Source organism: Pseudophryne corroboree, chromosome 2, assembly GCF_028390025.1.
Source record: "Pseudophryne corroboree isolate aPseCor3 chromosome 2, aPseCor3.hap2, whole genome shotgun sequence".
Taxonomy (NCBI): domain Eukaryota; kingdom Metazoa; phylum Chordata; class Amphibia; order Anura; family Myobatrachidae; genus Pseudophryne; species Pseudophryne corroboree.
In genome coordinates, this window is record NC_086445.1 from 468,692,389 (window position 1) to 468,713,568 (window position 21,180).

A 21,180-nucleotide genomic window follows, 5' to 3' on the forward strand; every position below is an offset into this window, starting at 1 on the left:
CCCAGCGCCCAAAACCCGGTCTGAACACTAAAGACAATGTCCCAGACCTGCAGCGGTTTTATAAGCTAGTATAATGCACCAAAATCGCTGTGCCCCCCCTCTCCCGTTTTCCACCCTGTTATTTGTTACAGAAGCGTGAGGAAGGACCAGCGTCTCTGCAGCCATGTGAAGAGAAATGGCGCCGGGCTGTGTGCTGTGAGGGCTAAGCCCCTCCCCCTTACTGGCGCGCTTCAGACCCGCTCATTTTTAACCTTTTTGACACTGGCGGGGGTCCAGACAGTGCCCAGGCACCTTGTCCGCTGTTGCCAGATAGATAAATGAGGTTTATATGCTGCCCAGGGCGACGCCGCCACCCCCCCCCCCGCAGTGCTGTTGTGTGTGGGAGCATGGTGCGCAGCGCGCCTGCTGTGCAGTACCTCAAAGCCGTCACTGAAGTCTTCTGAGCATCTTCAACTCACCTGTCTTCTGACTTCTGGCTCTGAAAGGGGGCTGACAGCGGGCTCCGGGAATGAACCCCTAGGCGTACCTAGTGTTCTAAACCCTCAGGAGCTAATGGTGTCCTGTAGCCAAAGAAGCAGATCCTTTAAACTCACAGAAGTAGGTCTGACTTCTCTCCCCTAAGTCCCACGAAGCAGGGAGACTGTTGCCAGCAGTGCTCCCTGAAAATAAAAAACCTAACAAAGTCTTTTCAGAGAAACTCAGTAGAGCTCCTCAGTGTGTATCCAGTCTGCCTGGGTACAGATTCTAAACTGGAGTCTGGAGGAGGGGCATAGAGTGAAGAGCCAGTTCACAGCCCTTTGAAAGTCTTAAAGTGCCCATGTCTCCTGTGGATCCCGTCTATACCCCATGGTTCTTGATGTGACCCCAGCATCCTCTAGGACAGTTGCTGGCCAAACCAGTCCTCGAGATCTACCAACAGGTCACATTTTCCAGACCTCCTAGCTGGTGCACAGGTGTAGTCATTAGTAATTAAGATGTGCTGCATTCATTCCTAACTGACAATTGTACAGATCTCCAGGAGGCCTGGAAAACACGAACTGTTGGCAGATCTCGAGGACCGGTTTGGCCAGCCCTGCTCTAGGACGTATGAGAAATAGATGAAAACTGACAAAGTTAATATTAATTTTCTGACATTTTCGGATCTCACCTAAAGCCCTTTGCCAGTAGACTGAACAGTGTTTTTATATTTATGCAAATTGATATGCGTATCTTAAACAGTATGATACTGAAATTATATCATCCCTGATCTATTTATTTATTTAAACTTATTATCATCCATTATTTATATGGCACCAAGAGGAGACCGCAGCACCTAACAAAGTACCTAAACAGAACAAACAGAACAAAAACATGCAAAAGACTTGGGACTAAATTCAACTAGCACCGTTAATTTAACAGGGATGTAAAAAGGAGGTAGTCTGGGGCTTTAAAGCCCAGGGGTATTCAATTGCAGACCTTTTTTCCCACCCATTAAATAAACCTGTTATTATGCATTAACACACAGAATATGGGAAAAGTTCTGGGGCCTGTGTGTCTAATAACAGGCTATATATAATGGGTATTTCTTTTTGGTCTGCTCAGACCCAAAAATCAATCCCAGTTAAGTGCAGCCTGCTGGCTTCCTTCGGGACTAATTTAGCCCCAGGGGATCTATTAGTCTGCGGTAAATTAACATGGCTAACTAGATCCTCTTAGAAAACATTGCAGAACATGAGATACAATCTATATAAACACTGCTGGAAATGCAGACATGATACACACAAAAGCAACTTTGGCTAATTTCAAAGCTTCGGTGCCATTGTTGGTGATGGGGAGGAGATGATGGCAAGAGTGAGGGAAGGAAATGCATATGAGGGAAGTGGGCCCTGCTTATGAGAGCTTACAATCTAAAGTGAAGTGTCAGACAGACAGGGGTGCCACAGACGAAAGATAGTACAGAGCAGTGAGTTAAGATGAGAGCTGGGTGTGGGATTTTTGAGAACTAATTAAAATAAACACTTCCTTGTTAAAGGAGATCTCCACCAACGTTTAGTTTGCCCATTATGTGTAACATGTAATCTTCCTTTTCTTTGTATAGGCTTATAGTTTAGTGTTCCTGCTTTGTGCCGATATTCATGGCACGTAAATGCTAGGACTGCTATTCTGAAGTGTCTTAGAGCAAAGCTGGCCAAACCAGTCCTCAAGATCTACCAACAGGTCACATTTTCCAGACCACCTAGCTGGTGCACAGGTGTAGTCATTACTAATTAAGATGTGCTGCATTCATTCCTAACTGACAATTCCACAGATCTCCAGGAGGCCTGGAAAACATGAACTGTTGGTAGATATCTTGAACCGGTTTGGCCAGCCCTGTCTTAGAGCATGATGGCTAGGGGACGTACCCCAAGACAATTCAGAATCCCTGCCCTGAAAACGGGGGTATGCACTTACATCCTAGCATACTCTGCAGTTCACTTTACAGCACAGCAACATGGACTGCAAATATGTCTCCAGCGCAACATGGCCTTCTTGATTTTATTGGGTTGCTACAACACTGCAGAATACAACATAATAGCAAATAATCACGGTGAGCCATGCAGAATGCACATTAAGTGCAATTATGAGAACTCACAACAGTGGATAAATCCAAGTAGGGAAGATTACACAGTATGTATAACAGTCACATTGTTATTTTTAGTATAAGATACTCTTTAACCACTTACCTGGAATGGTTGCACCAGATGCGACCATACCAGCAAGTGCTTTATCTGACCTGGTCGCACAGGATGCGACCAGTCAGATAAACAGTGTTAGCAGCAGCAGGGAAGAGAAACTTCCCTCCACTGCTGCTGTCAGAGGGACAGGAAGGTCCCTCTGCCTCCCTTCACTCTCCCCTACTGATTGCCGTGCTGCCGATCACTGCTGATTGGTCAGCACGGCAGGACCACCCCCTCTAGCAGCTACAGACAATAGCAGCCGCTGGGGAAGTGTAAATGAACCCCCCCCCCCCCCCCCATAGTACCTGGAGACTGTCCCGGCTTTCAAAATGAAAGATGCGATTGACGCGATGCTTCTGATGGCCGCAACCGAGGGGGGGATTTCAAATATCAAACCATTTTTTTTAAAATTTGAACTAGAATCATTTTAGATGAGGTTAAATACACATTCTTCACATGATTGACTAATAAAAACAAAAAGACAATTTCTGGGCGGTTTTTGGGGAAAAAAATAGTGGTTAAGAGATTTGAAGAATGACTCACTTTTCTCTTAGCTCAGCCTCTTTTGTAACAGTCTCCTGTAGCATCTTATTATGCCTTTCCAGAAGCATATCATGTTCAGACTGCAAAGCCTGTAGCTCCGCCACGTTCAACTGCAGACTGTGCTGAGTTTCTAGTAGTTTGGTTTTCAATTGATCCAACATTGTCTGTAGGTGCTCCCTGAAGTCAAAACAAATATCAACAGGTGAACAAGAACTGCTAGTACTACAGTACATACAGCAGCAAAGGTGTATGGTCTTACAGTTACCATATTTCATTACACATTTACTATGTAGCAGCTTTGTAGGGTCTTGTCACTTACAGTTGAAATAACAGGATTTTGATACTTCTTTTCATTGCTTTTTATTTTAATACATTCTGGGGACACTAGCATTTCCTTAAAAACGTTGGCACCTTTAATAGTGTTAACTGCTCCCTCTTCCATATCCCCATCCTGCTGGACACTCTCTTACTTTTCTAACTAAGCACTGGAGGAAGGGGGGAGAGGGCAAACCAACAAAAGTTAACTTTAAAACAGACAACCAGTACGTCAAAGGGATGGGGTGCGCACTGCCCTTACTAGATTCAGAGAAAAGGATTTAAGAATAAAAATTCTGTTTTCTCCACTATCCCAATGACGGACACGGCACCCTGGGGATGTCCCAAAGCTGCCCAATGGGAAAGCATGCACACAGAGCAGTGGAGGAGATTTATTGCCTAAAAAACACCTTCATGTCTTCAGGGTACGCTATTGCATACTCTATAACCTGGTGAAAGTACTGTGAGTGAGAAGGATGGCCATCTTGGCCACATCATATCATATTTAATCATTTATTAACAGTTTTATGTTCAGTTAAAAGTTTTGCCAAACTGTCTGTTTTACAAGCAAATTTGATTAACAATCCACCCATTTATTGGCAAATGGATAACAGCATACTAACTTTTATTCAAGACTAACTAAGCCATTTACCTTTTACTTAGCAAATGTGAATATCATCACAGCATATGTATTTCATACTAGTTACCAGCCCGTCAAAATGATGGAACATAAAAATAAATGTCAGCACGGGTTGCTGTGCGCGCCCAAACGGAGTAACAGTTGAATTGCTCTGTCTGGCGCCACCTAGTGGCTACCAGTACACAAAACACTTGAATCCCCCCCAAAGAGGAGAGGAGCAATGTTAGCCTTTTATTATATATAATGACTATATGAGTATCTAAGGTTCTCTTGACAAAGGTCCTAGACTAGATAAATATCAAGATATATCTACAAAACATGGCAAGTGCATCCCACATTTTTCTCAATTTTTAGGACCGCTTTTTGGATAGCTGTAGACAGATACAGACTTGCACAAAGTTTTTGGTACCAACTCCACGAAAAAGGAAGAACCCATAGGGCTAAAATACACTACCCGGCTTTTGCCGGCCGGGAAAAAGCCGGACGGCTTTTTCCCGTGCCGGCATTGTAATGAACAGTGTGAGGACTAGTGTCCTTACACACTGCACGGCCCCGGGTTGCAGCCGGGTCTCACCACTGAAAGGTCCGGCTGCCGGGCGGGCGCCTGGCCGTCTTTGCAGCCAGTAAACCGTGTGTGTGAAGGGGAGCTTTCACACACAACGGTTTTTTCCCAAGCCGTGTCTAATGCTGCGCATGCGCACAGCATCACACACGGCTCACAGCCGTCCTGTGTGACACTCTGCCGGTTTCTCCCGGATGGCAAAAAGCCGGACAAAGTTTGTCCGGCTTTTTGCCATCCGGGAGACACTGGCCAGTGTGTCACAGCCCATACTGTTCTCTGAAATAACTTGAAAGTGACAAAAGAAATTGGCATTCATCACTGTTTATTTCATACAAATATTTTTTCATGTTAGGTTTTCATTTATTTCCAAAGGAAACAGCAGGTAATGCTACAAATATAAAAACTGTATAACAAGATATCGATCAGGTCTTCACAAGGAACCCACAGGATGACTGTCGGCCATCTGCACAGCTTACAGGCCAAGCTTGGTCCTTCTCTTGGAGTTATACCTGATCTTATTGCCAGGATTCATTCTGATCCACTATGGGATTGGCCTGTTCTGCTTCTGTTTTGTGGCAAGAAACCTCTTAATTCTAGAGATCTTCTGGTATGACATGGTGAGCTGGAGTAACTCTGTCAGCACAATGGTGGCTGAGAAATGAGCCCATACAGAATATTTAAATTAATAAAAGAACTGAAAAAGGGCACTGACAAAAAGGAAGGGACTCTTAACCTAATATTTTGTTGCACAATTTTTAGATGCAATCAAGCAACTTCTGTACCTGTAATTTATTTATTTATTACCAGTTATTTATATAGCGCACACACATTCTGCAGTGCTTTACAGAAAATATTTGGAAATTTACATTAGTCCCTGTCCCAGTGGAGCTTACACTCTATATTCCCTATCACAAGTACACACAAACACATTCCTGCTAGGGTTCATTTTTGTTGGGAGCCAATTAACTCACTAGTGTATTTTTTGAATGTGGGAGGAAACCCACGTAGGTACAAAAAGAAATTGAACCCATGACCTACTGTGAGGCAGCAATGCCAACCATTACACCATCTACACTGCCCAGAAACAGATAGTTTGGCACACTGTTCCTGAGCAAACTGCTCCAGCTGTCTCAAGTTTAATGAGTGCCTTCTCCAGACTGCATGTTTCAGTTCTTTTCATAGAAAGTTTTCTTCCATTCCTCACAGTCCTTTAAAAAGCATTAGATGGTGTGATCAGACACCAACATACATTGACCTTGGAGTTCAGCTTGTATCTTGTAAGTTTCAAGATCTTTTCTGTCCAGGCCATTTAAAATAGCATTGGAGAATAACCAATAATTTATCTTTACCACGTAGCTGCCTTGCAGAGCTGCTCAGCCGAGGCTCCCATGCTAGCAGCCCAAGGACCAACAGAATAAGTGGAATGGGCAGTAACCCTGCACGGATCGGAAGACTGTCTGCCATATAGGCATGCTGGACAGTCAAACAGAGCCATTGAGCTATAGACTGCTTCGTAGCAGGCCAACCCCGCTTGTGAGAGTCACAGAGGTCAAATAAAGCGTCCGACCTCCGGAGGTTCTTAGTCCGGTCGACATAAATCCGGAGAGCCCGTACCACGTCAAGTGTAGCTCCAAAGCAGAGGAGGCAGAAAGAGTCGAAACCACAATTTCTTGATTGATGTGGAAACGGGAGACCACCCTAGGCAGGTGACCTAGACGGGTCCGCATGACCGCACGATCCGAATGTAACACCAGAAAAGGGGAGCGCCAGGAAAAGGCGCTGAGGTCAGAAACAAGTTGAGCAGACGAAATGGCCAGAAGAAATACCGTTTTCCACGTGAGCCATTTAAGCTCGACCCTGTCCAGCGGTACAAACGGGGCCGACTGAAGCATCCAAAGAACCAACGATAAGTCCCACGGAGCAACCTTAGGCACAAATGGAGGGCGTAGATGTAGTACACCCTGCAAATAGGACCTAACGTCCGGCAAGTGAGCCAGCAGACGTTGGAAGAGGACAGAAAGGGCAGAAACCTGGACCTTGAGGGAGGAAAGGCTAAGGCCCAGATCAAGCCCGACTGGAGAAATGCCAAAAGTCGTGAAAGGCGGAAAGACTGTGGACTCAACTGCCGCTGTGAACACCAAGAGAAGAAAGCCTTGCAGACTCATTGATAAACTCGGGATGAAGACGGTTTCCTAGCTCTTAGCATGGTCGAGGTAACATTCTGAGAAAAGCCCTTCTTTCTCAGGATGGATGTCTCAAGAGCCACGCCGCCAAAACCAATCTATCGAGATCCGGATGCAGACACGGGCCCTGGGACAGAAGATCCGGCTGCCGCGGAAGACTGAGTGTAGAGTCTCTGTAGATCCGCGTACCAACCGCGACGTGGCCAATCTGGAGCGATGAGAATCACTGTGCCCCCCTCCAGCTTGAACTTACCCGCAGCAGCATTGAGATCATAGGAAAGACATAAAGTGCATCCGGAAAGTATTAACAGAGCTTCACTTTTTCCACATATTGTTATGTTACAGCCTTATTCCAAAATGGAATAAATTAATTTTTTCCCTCAAAATTCTACACACAATACCCCATAGTGACGTGAAAAAAGTGCAAATTTATTAAAAATAAAAAACTTGCGCCGAGGCACGCGGCAAGGTTGCCCCTTGTCTCCCCTGCTGTTCAACTTGGCCATAGATCCCCTACATCGCTTGCTATTAAGTGATACTCAGTTTCATGGAATTCAGGTCGGTCGCAGAGACCTAAAACTTACTGCATTTGCCGATGATCTACTGCTTTATATTTCAGACCCGGAGGCTTCATTGACCCATATATTTAATTTACTGCAGGCTTATGGACATGTCTCGGGCTTCAATGTTAACTGGGCAAAATCGGTGGCACTCAGATTGGGGAATGGTTCATTTTTGAAGCATGGAGTGAGGAACTTACCATTGCAATGGAGTTCAGACCACGTAACTTATCTAGGGATTGGAGTATCGAGAAAGCCGGAGCGATTATATGCCCTAAATTTTACCTCGCCCATCCGAACAATTGAAACAGAACTTGAGACCTGGAAATCCATGCCTTTATCATATATGGGGAGGGCTAGCTTGATTAAGATGATATCATTCCCCCGTTTGATGTACTTTATTCAAGCCATGCCGCATGTACTTCTACCTAAAGACGTTCAACGTCTCAATTTTCTTTTTAGAAGATTTATCTGGCAGGGAGGGAGACCGCGCATAGCATTGATCAAACTCCAACAGACTGCAGGAAATGGGGGAATTAACTTCCCTAATATTCTCTGGTACTCACAGGCGGCCCAACTAAGATACCTCCATGACTGGATGCACAATGACAACACATACACAAACACAGACTTAGATAAGGAATTTTTACAAGAGGGGGATCTAATTACCTTTCTACAGCTGCACGCTGGAGAGGTGCCCGAGGAGCTGAGGGGAAACCCACTACTGTGGAATATTTAGAAGCTATGGACAGATATGCGACATAAACTTGATCTAAATGCCCACAAATCATTATATCGTCCATTCATGGCTAATCCTGACTTCCAAGATGGTCGGGCACAATATCCGTTTAATATATGGCGGTTGGGGGGGGGGGGGGGGGGGGGTCCAAGATAGGTGATTTGGTGGATATGCGGAGCTCGAGGCCACTCACGTTCCAGGAGGCCACTACTAGATATCCAACTTTGATGGCCTATCCTGTGGCCTTTCTTTTGGCTCAACACTATGTTTCATCCATTATTAGATGTTTTTCACCTGGGGACTGGGACAATCCGTTGGATAGAATGCTGAAACAAACCCCTAAGGTTCGTAAGGCAATATCGACTGCATATGGGTACTTTAGAAACGTCCTAGACTACTCGAGGGGACGGGGAGGTATTATGTCTTGGAAGGATTGTCTCCCAGACATTGAGACTACGGACTTACTTGCGGCACATGTTAAGGCCTGAAAACTATTTCCCTCTTCTAGGTATAAAAAATGTCTCTTAATATTTTGCATAGGACTTATTTATCGCCTCATAGACGACACATGATAGGACTTGCTGACACACATGCATGTTGGAAATGTGGCACTCTTCAGGCAGATCTATTTCACTGCCTGTGGACATGCCCTATAATCAGAAAGTTTTGGATATATATAAGAAACTACCTGACGGCCAATCTGGTTAACTACTGGAGGTTGTCTCCGGAGTGGGCGCTTTTCGGTATCCTACCACCGAATCAGCGCCTCTCTTTGGGCAGTAAAAAGCTGCTGCTGGCAGTTAGTATAGCGGCTAGGAAAGCCATTCTGCAAGTGTGGACAGCTAGAGATCCTCCTACTCTATCATTATTTAAAGCCAAACTATTCTACCTCTTTAGGATGGAATGGATAGGCGTCCTGCTGGAGAAAGATACTAAGATACAACATTTTTTTGAAGTGTGGGAGAGCTATATAACGACCTTGTCGACGACGGTTAGGAAACAGCTCCGTGACTCCGTGTCCAATTCAGAATGGTTTCTAACTAGAATGGCTGCGGGAGATCCGCCGATTGTGCTTTAAACTTGACTGTCACTCGAGGCTTCGTGGGCAGATAGGAGCGGAAATAAGGTACGGACACGGGATTTTTTTTTTTTTTTTCTCTTCTTCCTCTTATGTATAAGTCTGGGTCAATCGACTGAACTGGATTTGAGATCGGTGATCCCCGGGGACATGTTTCATGCAGATGTGATACTGTTGCTTGCTTATATTGGATATGTCTCTTGATTACGGACTCAAGTGTACTCTCCCTTGTATTGTTTTCATATGTTACCCATATACCAATGATTTGAATTACAGTGAATGTTTATGTATGTATTGCATATATTGCTTCAATAAAAAAAACTAAAAAAAAAAAAAAAACTAAGAAATCACATCTACATAAGTATTCATAGCCTTTGCCCTGAAGATCAAAATTGAGCTCAGGTGCATCCTGTTTCCACTGATTATCCTTGAGATGTTCCTACAGCTTAATTGGAGTCCACCTATGGTAAATTCAGTTGATTGGACATGATTTGGAAAGGCACACACCTGTTTATACAAGGTCTCACACTTGACAGTGCGTATCTGACCACAAACCCAGCCATGAAGTCAAAGGAACTGTCTGTAGACTTTCGAGATAAGATTGTCACGAGGCAAAAATCTGGGGAAGGGTACATAAAAATATCTGCTACTTTGAAGGTCCCAATGAGCACAGAGGCCTCCATCATCCATAAACGGAAGAAGTTCGGAACCACCAGAATTCTTCCTAGAGCTGTCCAGCCGTCTAAACTGAGCGATCGGGGTAGAAGGGCCCTAGTCAGGAAGGTGACCAAAAACCCGATGGTCACTCTGTCAGCGCTACATCATTCCTCTGTGGAGAGAGGAAAACCTTCCAGAAGGACAACCATCTCTGCAGCAATCCACCAATCAGGCCTGTAAAGTAGAGTGGCCAGACGGAAGCCACTCCTTAGTAAAAAGCACATGGCAGCCCGCCTGGAGTTTGCCAAAATGCACCTGAAGGACTCTCAGACTATGAGAAACAAATTCTTTGGTCTGATGAGACAAAGATTGAACTCTTTGGTGTGAATGCAGGCGTCATGTCTGGAGGAAACCAGGCACCACTCATCACCTGGCCAATACCATCCCTACAGTGAAGCATGGTGGTGGCACAATCATCCTGCGTTTTTCCAGACAGTCCCTAGAAACACCCAAAAACATCCTCTTCCTGTCACTCTTCTTGTGATTGCCAGTGCAATCGCTTTCGTCGTTAAATCCGTCGCTGTCCGGCGATCCAAGTCGCCGACGCGCCTGCGCTTTGCAGAGCATACGCAGTTCAGACCCGATAGCACCACTGAAAAAAAAGATAGCATGCGATCGGGTCTGAATGACCCCCTTATCCAACCTGGTTTTACCAGATCAGTGGCACTTCCTGCAGGTGCACACATTACTGTCCACCTCACAAATTGTGCACACAGTGTTCTCACTGGGGTTCATGCAGGGAAGGATGCGGATGTCATAAGAGAGCAGTTTTGCATGTGCGCAACCGGAAAAGGGGTGTGGAAGTTCAAGGAGGGGGTGAAGCCCCATGACACTTCCTGTACCCACTTGCGCGCAGCATCTATCAATCTGGCAGTGAGTTGTTGCAGGAGCACAACGGGAGGCAGTGGGGTTGCGGGTCCTGTCAGCAGGGCACCGTCACAAGGTCAAAGCGTATTTTTTGCGCTTTAAAATCGTGCAGGGTATGGTTCCCGGCTGAAACATCACAGCAGGAACACTATTCACACCAAACTGTCTACCCGGTAAGTTGGTGTGACATTTTACAAAATTGGTAAACACCACGGACTAAATGTAATACCCTTTGAGAAACCTGAAATGCAGTACTTTGTGCAAGTCTGACCGGATTTGTAAAGCGGCAATCATCTAATGCAATAACCAACCTAGTTATGCCGTGTAAATGATTGCTGCTTTAAAAATCCATTCAGACTCGCACAAAGGGCCTAATTCAGATCTGGTCGCAGCAGCAAATTTGTTAGCTAATGGGCAAAACCATGTGCACTGCAGGTGGGGCAGATGTAACATGTGCAGAAAGATAAAGATTTAGATTTGGGTGGTGTGTGTTCAAACTGAAATAGGATTTGAATTACCTACCGGTAAATTCTTTACTCGTAGTCCGCAGAGGATACTTGGGTCCACATTAGTACCATGGGGTATAGACAGGTCCACTTGGAGCCTTGGGCACTTTAAGAAATCAATAGTGTGCACTGGCTCCTCCCTCTATGCAGCTCCTACCAGACTCATTCTAGAAACTGTGCCCGAGGAGACGGACATACCTTGAGAGAAGGATAGGTAAGGATAATGGTGAGATTCCGAACCAGCACACACAACAAAAGGAAAGCCATGCTAACCAAACTTGAACAGGAACAGCAACAGCTGAATCAACAATACTTAACCAAGTAACAGTGCAAAAGCACCGGGAGGGCACCAAGTATCCCCTACGGACTACGAGAAAATTATTTACTGGTAGGTAATTAAAATCCTATTTTCTCTTACGTCCTAGAGGATACTGGGATCCCCATTAGTACCATGGGGATGTACCGAAATTCCCAAACCGGGTGGGAGAGTGCTGAGGTTCCTGCAGAACTGACTGACCAAACTGAAGGTAATCAGAGGCCAAAGTATCGAACTTGTAGAACTTTGCAAACATGTTCAAAGCAGAGCTGTAAGGCCGAGACACCCCGGGCAGCCGCCCAGGAAGAACCCACGACCTAGTCGAGTTGGCATGTACAAATCTAGGAATCAGCAAACCTGCCGTAGAGTAAGCATGCTGGATGGTAATCTAAAACAGGTGATCTCAGCTTGCGCTCACAATAGAACAATGACTGCCAGTAATGTCAATATAGAGCCTTCATCAAAAAGCCCGAAACATATACATAAACCGAAAGAATGATATCACACGGCGCTACTAATCAAGATATGCTTAAAATTATACAACCATTTATATAGATATAATCATATCTTTAAGGCCTCCAAAATCTGAAATTCAGAGGAAGAACAAATAATGGTGCAGTACAATAGGTAAAGTGAACAGGTAATACATTTTTATTGGTCCCACTCACAATTGAGCAAATAGGTTATTTGCATATCGTCCAACATGGATATGATGTCTTCAATCTTTAGGTCACCTTCTTTATCACTAAAACTTTGAATGAATATATATAGTGCAATACTGTTTTTTTTTTTAAAACACATTTTAATACCAAAAGGTGCTCACATAGATAAAAACAGAATAGGCATATCACCAATGGTAGATAACCTCCCCAGGGGACATCACACAGTCCAGACCGCCACTAGATGTTTTGTGGTCAAAAGAAAGTCCCTCCCAGGCTCCGGAAACCACGGAAAGAGAGTCTTTCAGGATACTGGATACTGCAGGATCTGCAGCTGGATAGGTCCAATGATGAAGTCCCCGTTGCTTGAACGCGTTTTCGGACATCACAGAAGCATTTGGTGACCTAAAGATTGAAGACATCATATCCATGTTGGACGATATGCTGGATGGTAAGCTTGATCCAGCGAACAATAGACTGCTTGGAAGAAGGACACCCAATTTTATTGGGATCATAGAGTACAAACAGCGAGTCCGATTTTCTGTGACGAGCTGTCCGTTTGACACAGATTTTCAAAGCCCGCACAACATCCAGGGACTTTGAAGTGGAACAAGTGTCAGTAAGCACCGGAACCACAATAGGCTGGTTGATACGAAACGCAGAGACCACCCTTGGAAGAAATTGCTGCCAAGTTCTGAGTTCAGCTAGGGGCTCTTGCGAGACAATGCCCCCAATTCCGACACACATCTTGCCGAAGCCAAGGCCAGCAATGTGACAGTCTTCCACGTAAGAAACTTTACATCAACTTCCTGTAAAGGCTCAAATCATTCAGATTGTAGAAACTGCAACACCACGTTGAGATCCCAAGGTGCCGTGGGAGGCACAAAGGGCGGTTGGATGTGCAGAACCCCTTTCAAGAACGTCTGAACCTCAGGGAGGGACGCCAACTGTCTTTGGAAGAAAATGGACAAGGCCGAGATCTGGACCTTTAAGGAACCCAGGCGTAGGCCCACATCCCCTCCTGTCTGCAGAGAAAGAACCAGCTGAAATTCCACCGTAGGAAATTTCCTATTTTCCCACCAAGACACATACGTCCTCCAAATCCGGTGGTAATGTTTAGACGTTACCCCTTTTCTGGCTTGGATCAGAGTAGGAATTACACTGTCCGGAATGCCTTTCCGGGCTAAAATTTGACGCTCAACTGCCATGCCGTCAAACGTAGCCGCGGTAAGTCTTGAAAGATGTTGCAGAAGATCCTCTCTAATAGGTAGAGGCCACGGATCCTCCAGCAGCATGTCCAGGAGTTCTGCGTACCAAGCCCTTCTTGGCCAACCGGAGCAATGAGAATTGCTTGAACCTTTTCCCTTTTTTTTTCTTTTGAGAATTTTTGGGATCAGTGGAAGTGGTGGAAACACATACACCATCTGGTAGACCCATGGAGTCACCAGAGCGTCCACCGCCACTGCCTGTGGATCTCTCGACCTGGAACAATACCGCCTGAGTTTCTTTTTGAGAAGAGAGGCCATCATGTCGATTTGTGGAATTCCCCACCGACGTGTCACGCACCCGAACATCTCCGAGTGAAGGCCCCACTCTCCTGGGTGGAGGTCGTGTCTGCTGAGAAAGTCTGCTTCCCAGTTGTCTACTCCTGGAATGAAGACCGCCGACAACACCACAGCATGTCTTTCTGCCCAGAGGAGAATCAGTGTTACCTCTGACATTGCTGCTCTGCTCTTCGTTCCGCCCTGTTGGTTTATGTACATTACTGCCGTTACATTGTCCGACTGAACATGGACTGCCTGATCTTGAAGAGGATGGGCTGCCTGCAGGGAAGGGCGTTATATATGGCCCTTAGTTTCAGACTGTTGATTGGAAGGATGGTTTCCTGATTTGACCATTTTCCTTGGAAGTGTGCCCCCTGGAAGACTGCTCCCCAACCTCTGAGGCTTACGTCTTTGGTTAGCAGAATCCAATTTTGAATCCCGAATCTTCTGCCCTCGGTCAGGTGAGAAGTCTGGAGCCATCACAGAAAAGAAATCCTGGCTTTTGGCGACAGACAAATTCTCTGGTGCATGTGTAAATGTGGTCCGGACCATTTGTCCAACAGGTCCAGCTGGAAGGATGTTGATGGGCATGCCGGCTTCCAGGCTTGACCACCGTCCTTGGAAGGTTACTCCTTGAGTGACTGCTCCCCAGCCCCGAAGGCTCGCATCCGTGGTTAGAAGGACCCAGTCCTGAATCCCGAACCTGCGGCCCTCCAGACGGTGAGGCAATTGGAGCCACCAGAGGAGTGAAATCCTGACCTTTGGCGACAGACTGAATCTCTGGTGCATGTGGAGAGGAAGGTCCAAGCGTGGAACCTCCCGTACTGGAGAGCCTCGTAAGAGGCCACCATCTTTCCCAATAGGCGAATGCATTGATGAACCGAAACCCAGGCTGGCTTCAGGACAACCCGGACCATAGCTTGTATCACCAACGCTTTTTCCTGTGGAAGAAACACCTTCTGCACTTCCGTATCCAGAATCATTCCCAGAAAGGACAACCTCTGGGTTGGTTCCAAATGTGACTTTGGAAGGTTCCGAATCCAACCATGACTCCTGAGGAGGTGTGTTGTGAGAACAATGGACTGCAGCAGCTTCTCCTTGGACGATGCCTTTATCAGCAGATAGTCCAGATATGGAATGATGTTCACACCCTGTTTGCGGAGGAGAACCATCATTTCTGCCATCACCTTGGTAAACACCCTTGGTGCTGAGGAGAGGCCGAATGGAAGGGCCTGGAACTGGAAATGACAGTCCAGCAATACGAAACGGAGATAAGCCTGATACGGCAGCCAGATCGGAATGTGGAGGTACGCATCCTTGATATCCAGGGATACCAGGAATTCCCCCTCTTCCAGACCTGATATCACCGCCCTGAGAGACTCCATCTTGCAGATGGTATTGAAGGGAAGATATGCCTTTTTGCAGATGATACAAAGATATGCAACAGGGTAGACACACCAGGAGGGGTCAAACAAATGATTGATGACCTAGGTAGGCTTGAGAAATGGTCAAGAACGTGGCAACTACAGTTTAATGCTAAAAAATGCAAAATCATGCACTTGGGTCTCAAAAACCCAAAGGCTAAGTATAGTATCAAGGGTACTATAATGGAAACTACTGAGGAGGAAAGAGATTTAGGAGTCACTATTTCAAGTGACTTGAAGGCAGGAAAGCAATGCAACAAAGCAATGAGAAAGGCAAGTCAGATGCTTGGTTGCATTGGGAGAGGAATCAGTAGCAGGAAAAAAGAAGTGATAATGCCACTGTATAGGTCATTGGTAAGGCCCCATCTGGAATACTGTGTCCAGTTCTGGAGACCCTATCTCCAGAAGGATATAAATACATTAGAGAGTGTACAAAGAAGGGCAACTAAAATGGTGCATGGCCTACATCACAAAACTTACCCGGAAAGGCTAAAAGATCTTAACATGTATAGTTTGGAGGAGAGAAGGGAAAGGGGAGACATGATAGAAACTTTCAAATATATAAAGGGTCTTAACAAAGTTCAGGAGGGAAACATTCTTCAAAGGAAAAGAAGTATTAGAACTCGAGGGCATACATTGAGACTGGAGGGGGGGAGGTTCAGGGGAAATTTAAGGAAAAATTACTTCACAGAAAGGGTAGTGGATAAGTGGAATAGCCTCCCATCAGAGGTGGTAGAGGCTAAGACTGTAGGGCAATTTAAACATGCTTGGGACAGGCATATGAATATCCTTACAAAGAATCAAGGTTAAAAAAGGGTTGAGATTGCCTAAAGGATAAAATAAAAAAGGGGCAGACTAGATGGGCCAAGTGGTTCTTATCTGCCGTCAAATTCTATGTTTCTATGTTTCTATGTAACTTGAACTCCTTTAGAAAGGGGTTCAATGATATTAGGTTCAGAATGGGCCTGACTGAACCATCCGGTTTCGGTACCACGAAAAGGTTCGAATAGTAATCTTTGTTCTGCATGTGAGGTGGTACTGGCACAATGACCTGTGCCTCCACCAGTTTTCGGACAGCGTCTTGTAGTAAGTGCTGTCTGCCAACAGAGTTGGTAAGCCTGATTTGAAAAAGCGATGAGGGAGACTTTGAAATTCCAGCCTGTATCCCTGGGATACAATATCTATCACCCAGGGATCTAGGCCGGACGATACCCAGATGTGACTGAAGTGTCTGAGTCTCGCTCCCACTGGCCCCACCTCCAGGCCGCGCGGTCCACCGTCATGCGGAGGACTTTGGCGTACCTGCAGCAGGCTTTTGTTCCTGGGAACCTGCAGCTGCAGGTTTCTTGGACTTAACTCAACCTCCCCTAAAGAAGGCATTGGACGTTCTGACCCTTCTAGGCTTGTTAGGACGAAAGGACTGCGTTGCAGATGAAGAGAAGGATTTCTTCGGAGCAGGTGTTGCTGAGGGAAGAAACGGAGACTTACCCGCTGTAGCCGTGGATATCCACGCGTCTAGAGCTTCCCCAAAGAGAGCCCGACCTGTATAGGGTAGGGACTCCACACTTTTTCTGGATTCCGCGTCGGCCGACCATTGGCGCAGCCACAGTCCCCGACGAGCTGAAACAGACATGGAAGATATTCCGGCAGCCATGGAACCCAGGTCTTTCATGGATTCTACCATAAAACCTGCTGAATCATGTATATTGCGTAAATATAATGCAACATCATCCCTATCCATCGTATCCAAATCCTCAAGTAAGGTAGCCAACCACTTTACTATTGCCTTTGCAATCCATGCGGTAGCAATGGTGGGACGTAATATGGCCCCTGAAGCAGTGTACATAGAAAAATTGATAACACGCTTAAATCTATCAGTCGGCTCCTTTAAGGCGGTAGATCCTGGAACAGGCAAAACCACCATCTTTGACAGTCTGGATACAGATGCGTCAACAATCAGCGGGTTTTCCCATTTTTTCCTATCCTCCTCAGGGAAAGGAAACGCCACCTGGACCCTTTTAGGGACCTGGAATTTTTTACAAATATAGCATTCAATTCCTTTGACGCAGGGAAGGTTAGCGAGGCTTTTTTATTTTCAGTGAAAAAATCCCCCTCAACCTGCTCAGGTGTGGTATCATTAACATTCAACACATCCCTGATAGCCTCTATCAACAATTGCACCCCCTTTGCAAGAGATGCGGACCCCCGCAACACATCCCCCCATCACCGTCTGAGGTATCAGAATCGGTGTCCGTGTGGTCTTGTGTGACATGCACAAGCGCTCGTTTGTGGAGGTATATAGCGGGGCGTCCTGAGGTACTAGAAACCGGCTATACTGCCATAGAGCTCTGTAATACCTGGGTTGCAGATTCATTACTTGCAACCCTGTCAGAAATCTGAGAAATCCAAGATTTGATAGAGGAAAACCACTCAGTATCCCTTGCTGGTATCTGTGCTAAACCAGTGCTATCCTGATTACATGGAATGGGATCATCCTGGGAGGATAAATCCTCTGCAGCATATGACACAGTGTCCCTGGACATAGCTAAAGGAGACCACCAAACACACACACACAGGTGAGGGCAGACAGAGTTTCCCCCCCAAGAATGGCAAGAGAGAGACAGAGATTGGAGCCAACCCACACACAGCGCTTTTAGCAAAGGGAGACCCCTTGTCAGCGCTGACTGTGCACCTTAATAGGACACACAGTCTTATTACAGCCTCACCTCCCTTCTACAATCCCCTGGTACCGTGTACAGATAGCTGTAGTTGCTGTGGAGGGACCTGTTCTTCCTCTCAGCGCTGTGCAGGCAGGAAAATGGCGCTGAAACACTGCTGGGTCCGCTCTGAGAAGCTCCGCCCCCATAATGGCGCTGTCTTCCCGCTCTTCATGGATTATACTGGTCTGAGGAATTAGTGCTGGCTGAGATCAGAGGACCCAGACAGGCTTCTGGACCAGTGTAGGGGGTAAGCGCTGGCTCAGGGCACCCCTCACAGCACTGCATCATGTACCGCTGAGCCTTCCCAGGAGCGCAGTTAATACTGCGCTCCCTCCGTGCTGCCATCTTCACACCGGCCCTCCGCTTGCTAGGGGGGTCGGTGTCTCACTCACCACTTCTTCAGCTCTGTAAGGGGTAGGCGGCATGCTGCTGGGGCGAGCGGTCCCCTGTGGCAGAGAACGATCAGACCCCTCTGGAGCTCAGTGTCTAGTCAGCAGGGACAGCGGACACTGCAACCCCCCTTAGTCCCACGCTGCAGGGAGGCTGTTGCCAGCAGCCTCCCTGTAAAATAAAAAACTAAGTTAAACTTTACTAGAAAAGCCCTGTAGAGCTCCCCTAGCTGTGACCAGCTCCTCCGGGCACATTTTCTAAACTGAGTCTGGATGGAGGGGCATAGAGGGAGGAGCCAGCCCACACACTCAAACTCTTAAAGTGCCAATGGCTCCTGGTGGACCAGTCTATACCCCATGGTACTAATGTGGATCCCAGCATCCTCTAGGACGTAAGAGAAAAAACTTTAACCAGTCATACATAAAAAGAACATTGAGCTGCATAATGTCCTGTGGGTACTTTAAACTGACTGTCCAGCAGGATGGAGAAACGTAAGACAGATGAGTTAACAGTTTACATATATTAAAGTGCCAATGTCCTGAAAGCAAATATGAACTTCTGAGTCCAGCACCCCCCCCCCCAATGGTATAACAGAGAAAACGCCACAATACTTATGCTTCAATATTTCACACGGTGTAGTTAAAAACAGTACAAAATAAGATTTTACTTACCGGTAAATCTATTTCTCGTAGTCCGTAGAGGATGCTGGGACTCTGTAAGGACCATGGGGAATAGACGGGCTCCGCAGGAGATAGGGCACTTTAAGAAAGCTTTGGACTCTGGGTGTGCACTGGCTCCTCCCTCTATGCCCCTCCTCCAGACCTCAGTTAGGGAAACTGTGCCTAGAGGAGATGGACAGTACGAGGAAGGATTTTTGTAAATCTAAGGGCGAGATCCATACCAGCCACACCAATCACACCGTATAACTTGTGATAAACTTACCCAGGTAACAGTATGAACAACAACATAGCCATGGTTCCACCGAAAAACTATAACATAACCCTTATGTAAGCAATAACTATATACAAGTCTTGAAGAAGAAGTCCGCACATGGGACGGGCGCCCAGCATCCTCTACGGACTACGAGAAATAGATTTACCGGTAAGTAAAATCTTATTTTCTCTAACGTCCTTGAGGATGATGGGACTCCGTAAGGACCATGGGGATTATACCAAAGCTCCCAAACGGGCGGGAGAGTGCGGATGACTATGCAGCACCGATTGAGCAAACAGGAGGTCCTCCTCAGCCAGGGTATCAAACTTATAGAACTTTGCAAAGGTGTTTGTCCCCGACCAAGTAGCTGCTCGGCACAACTGTAATGCCGAGACCCCTCGGGCAGCCGCCCAAGAAGAGCCCACTTTCCTAGTGGAGTGGGCCTTAACCGATTTCGGTAACGGCAATCCTGCCGTAGAATGCGCCTGCTGAATCGTGTTACAGATCCAGCGAGCAATAGTCTGCTTTGAAGCAGGAGCGCCAACCTTGTTGGCCGCATACAGAACGAACAAAGCTTCAGTCTCCCTGATTCTAGCCGTTCTGGTCACATAAATCTTCAAAGCCCTGACTACTTCCAGGGACTCGGAATTCTCCAAGTCCCGTGTAGCCACAGGCACGACAATAGGTTGGTTCACATGAAAAGATGAGACCACTTTTGGCAGAAAGTGAGGGCGAGTCCTCAACTCCGCCCTATCCACGTGAAAAACCAAGTATGGGCTTTTATGTGATAAAGCCGCCAATTCGGAAACACGTCTTGCCAAAGCTAACGCCAACAACATGACCACTTTCCACGTGAGGTATTTCAACTCCACAGTTTTGAGTGGTTCAAACCAAGGTGACTTGAGGAAACGTAACACCACGTTAAGATCCCAAGGCGCCACCGGAGGCACAAAGGGAGGCTGAATATGCAGCACTCCCTTCACAAAGGTCTGTACTTCAGGAATAGAGGCCAATTCTCTTTGAAAGAAAATGGATAAGGCCAAAATCTGGACCTTTATGGACCCTAATTTTAGGCCCAAAGTCACTCCTGTTTGAAGGAAGTGAAATAGACGGCCCAAATGGAACTCCTCCGTAGGAGCAGCTCTGGCCTCACACCAAGAAACATATTTCCGCCATATACGGTGATAATGTTTTAACGTCACATCTTTCCTAGCCTTGATCAGGGTAGGAATGACTTCCTCCGGAATCCCTTTTTCCGCTAGGATCCGGCGTTCAACCGCCATGCCGTCAAACGCAGCCGCGGTAAGTCTTGGAACAGACAGGGCCCCTGCCGCAGCAGGTCCTGCCTTAGAGGAAGAGGCCACGGATCCCCTGCGAGCAACTCTTGCAGCTCCGGATACCAAGCCCTCCGTGGCCAATCCGGAACAATGAGTATTGTTCTGACCCTGCTTCTTCGTATTATTCTCAACACCTTGGGTAGGAGAGGAAGAGGAGGAAACACATAGACCGACCTGAACACCCAAGGTGTCACCAGAGCGTCTACCGCTACCGCCTGAGGGTCCCTTGACCTGGCGCAATACCGCTTTAGCTTTTTGTTGAGACGGGATGCCATCATGTCGATTTGAGGCAGTCCCCAACGATCCGTGATCTGTGCGAAGACTTCTTGATGAAGTCCCCACTCTCCCGGATGCAGGTCGTGCCTGCTGAGGAAGTCCGCCTCCCAGTTGTCTACCCCCGGGATGAACACCGCTGACAGCGCGCTTACATGGCCTTCCGCCCAGCGTAGAA

General features: G+C 46.6%; 1 protein-coding gene across 2 annotated transcripts in view; it reads right to left on the reverse strand.

Moving 5' to 3' along the window:
• The window catches only part of GCC2 (GRIP and coiled-coil domain containing 2), a 244,476-nt gene that overhangs the window by 39,184 nt on the left and 184,112 nt on the right, over nucleotides 1-21,180 (reverse strand). For both annotated transcript variants that reach the window (XM_063953814.1, XM_063953812.1), the window contains exon 18: nucleotides 3,240-3,416. In XM_063953814.1, coding sequence (XP_063809884.1) covers nucleotides 3,240-3,416 — 177 coding nt within the window. The remainder of the gene's footprint in view (nucleotides 1-3,239; nucleotides 3,417-21,180) is intronic.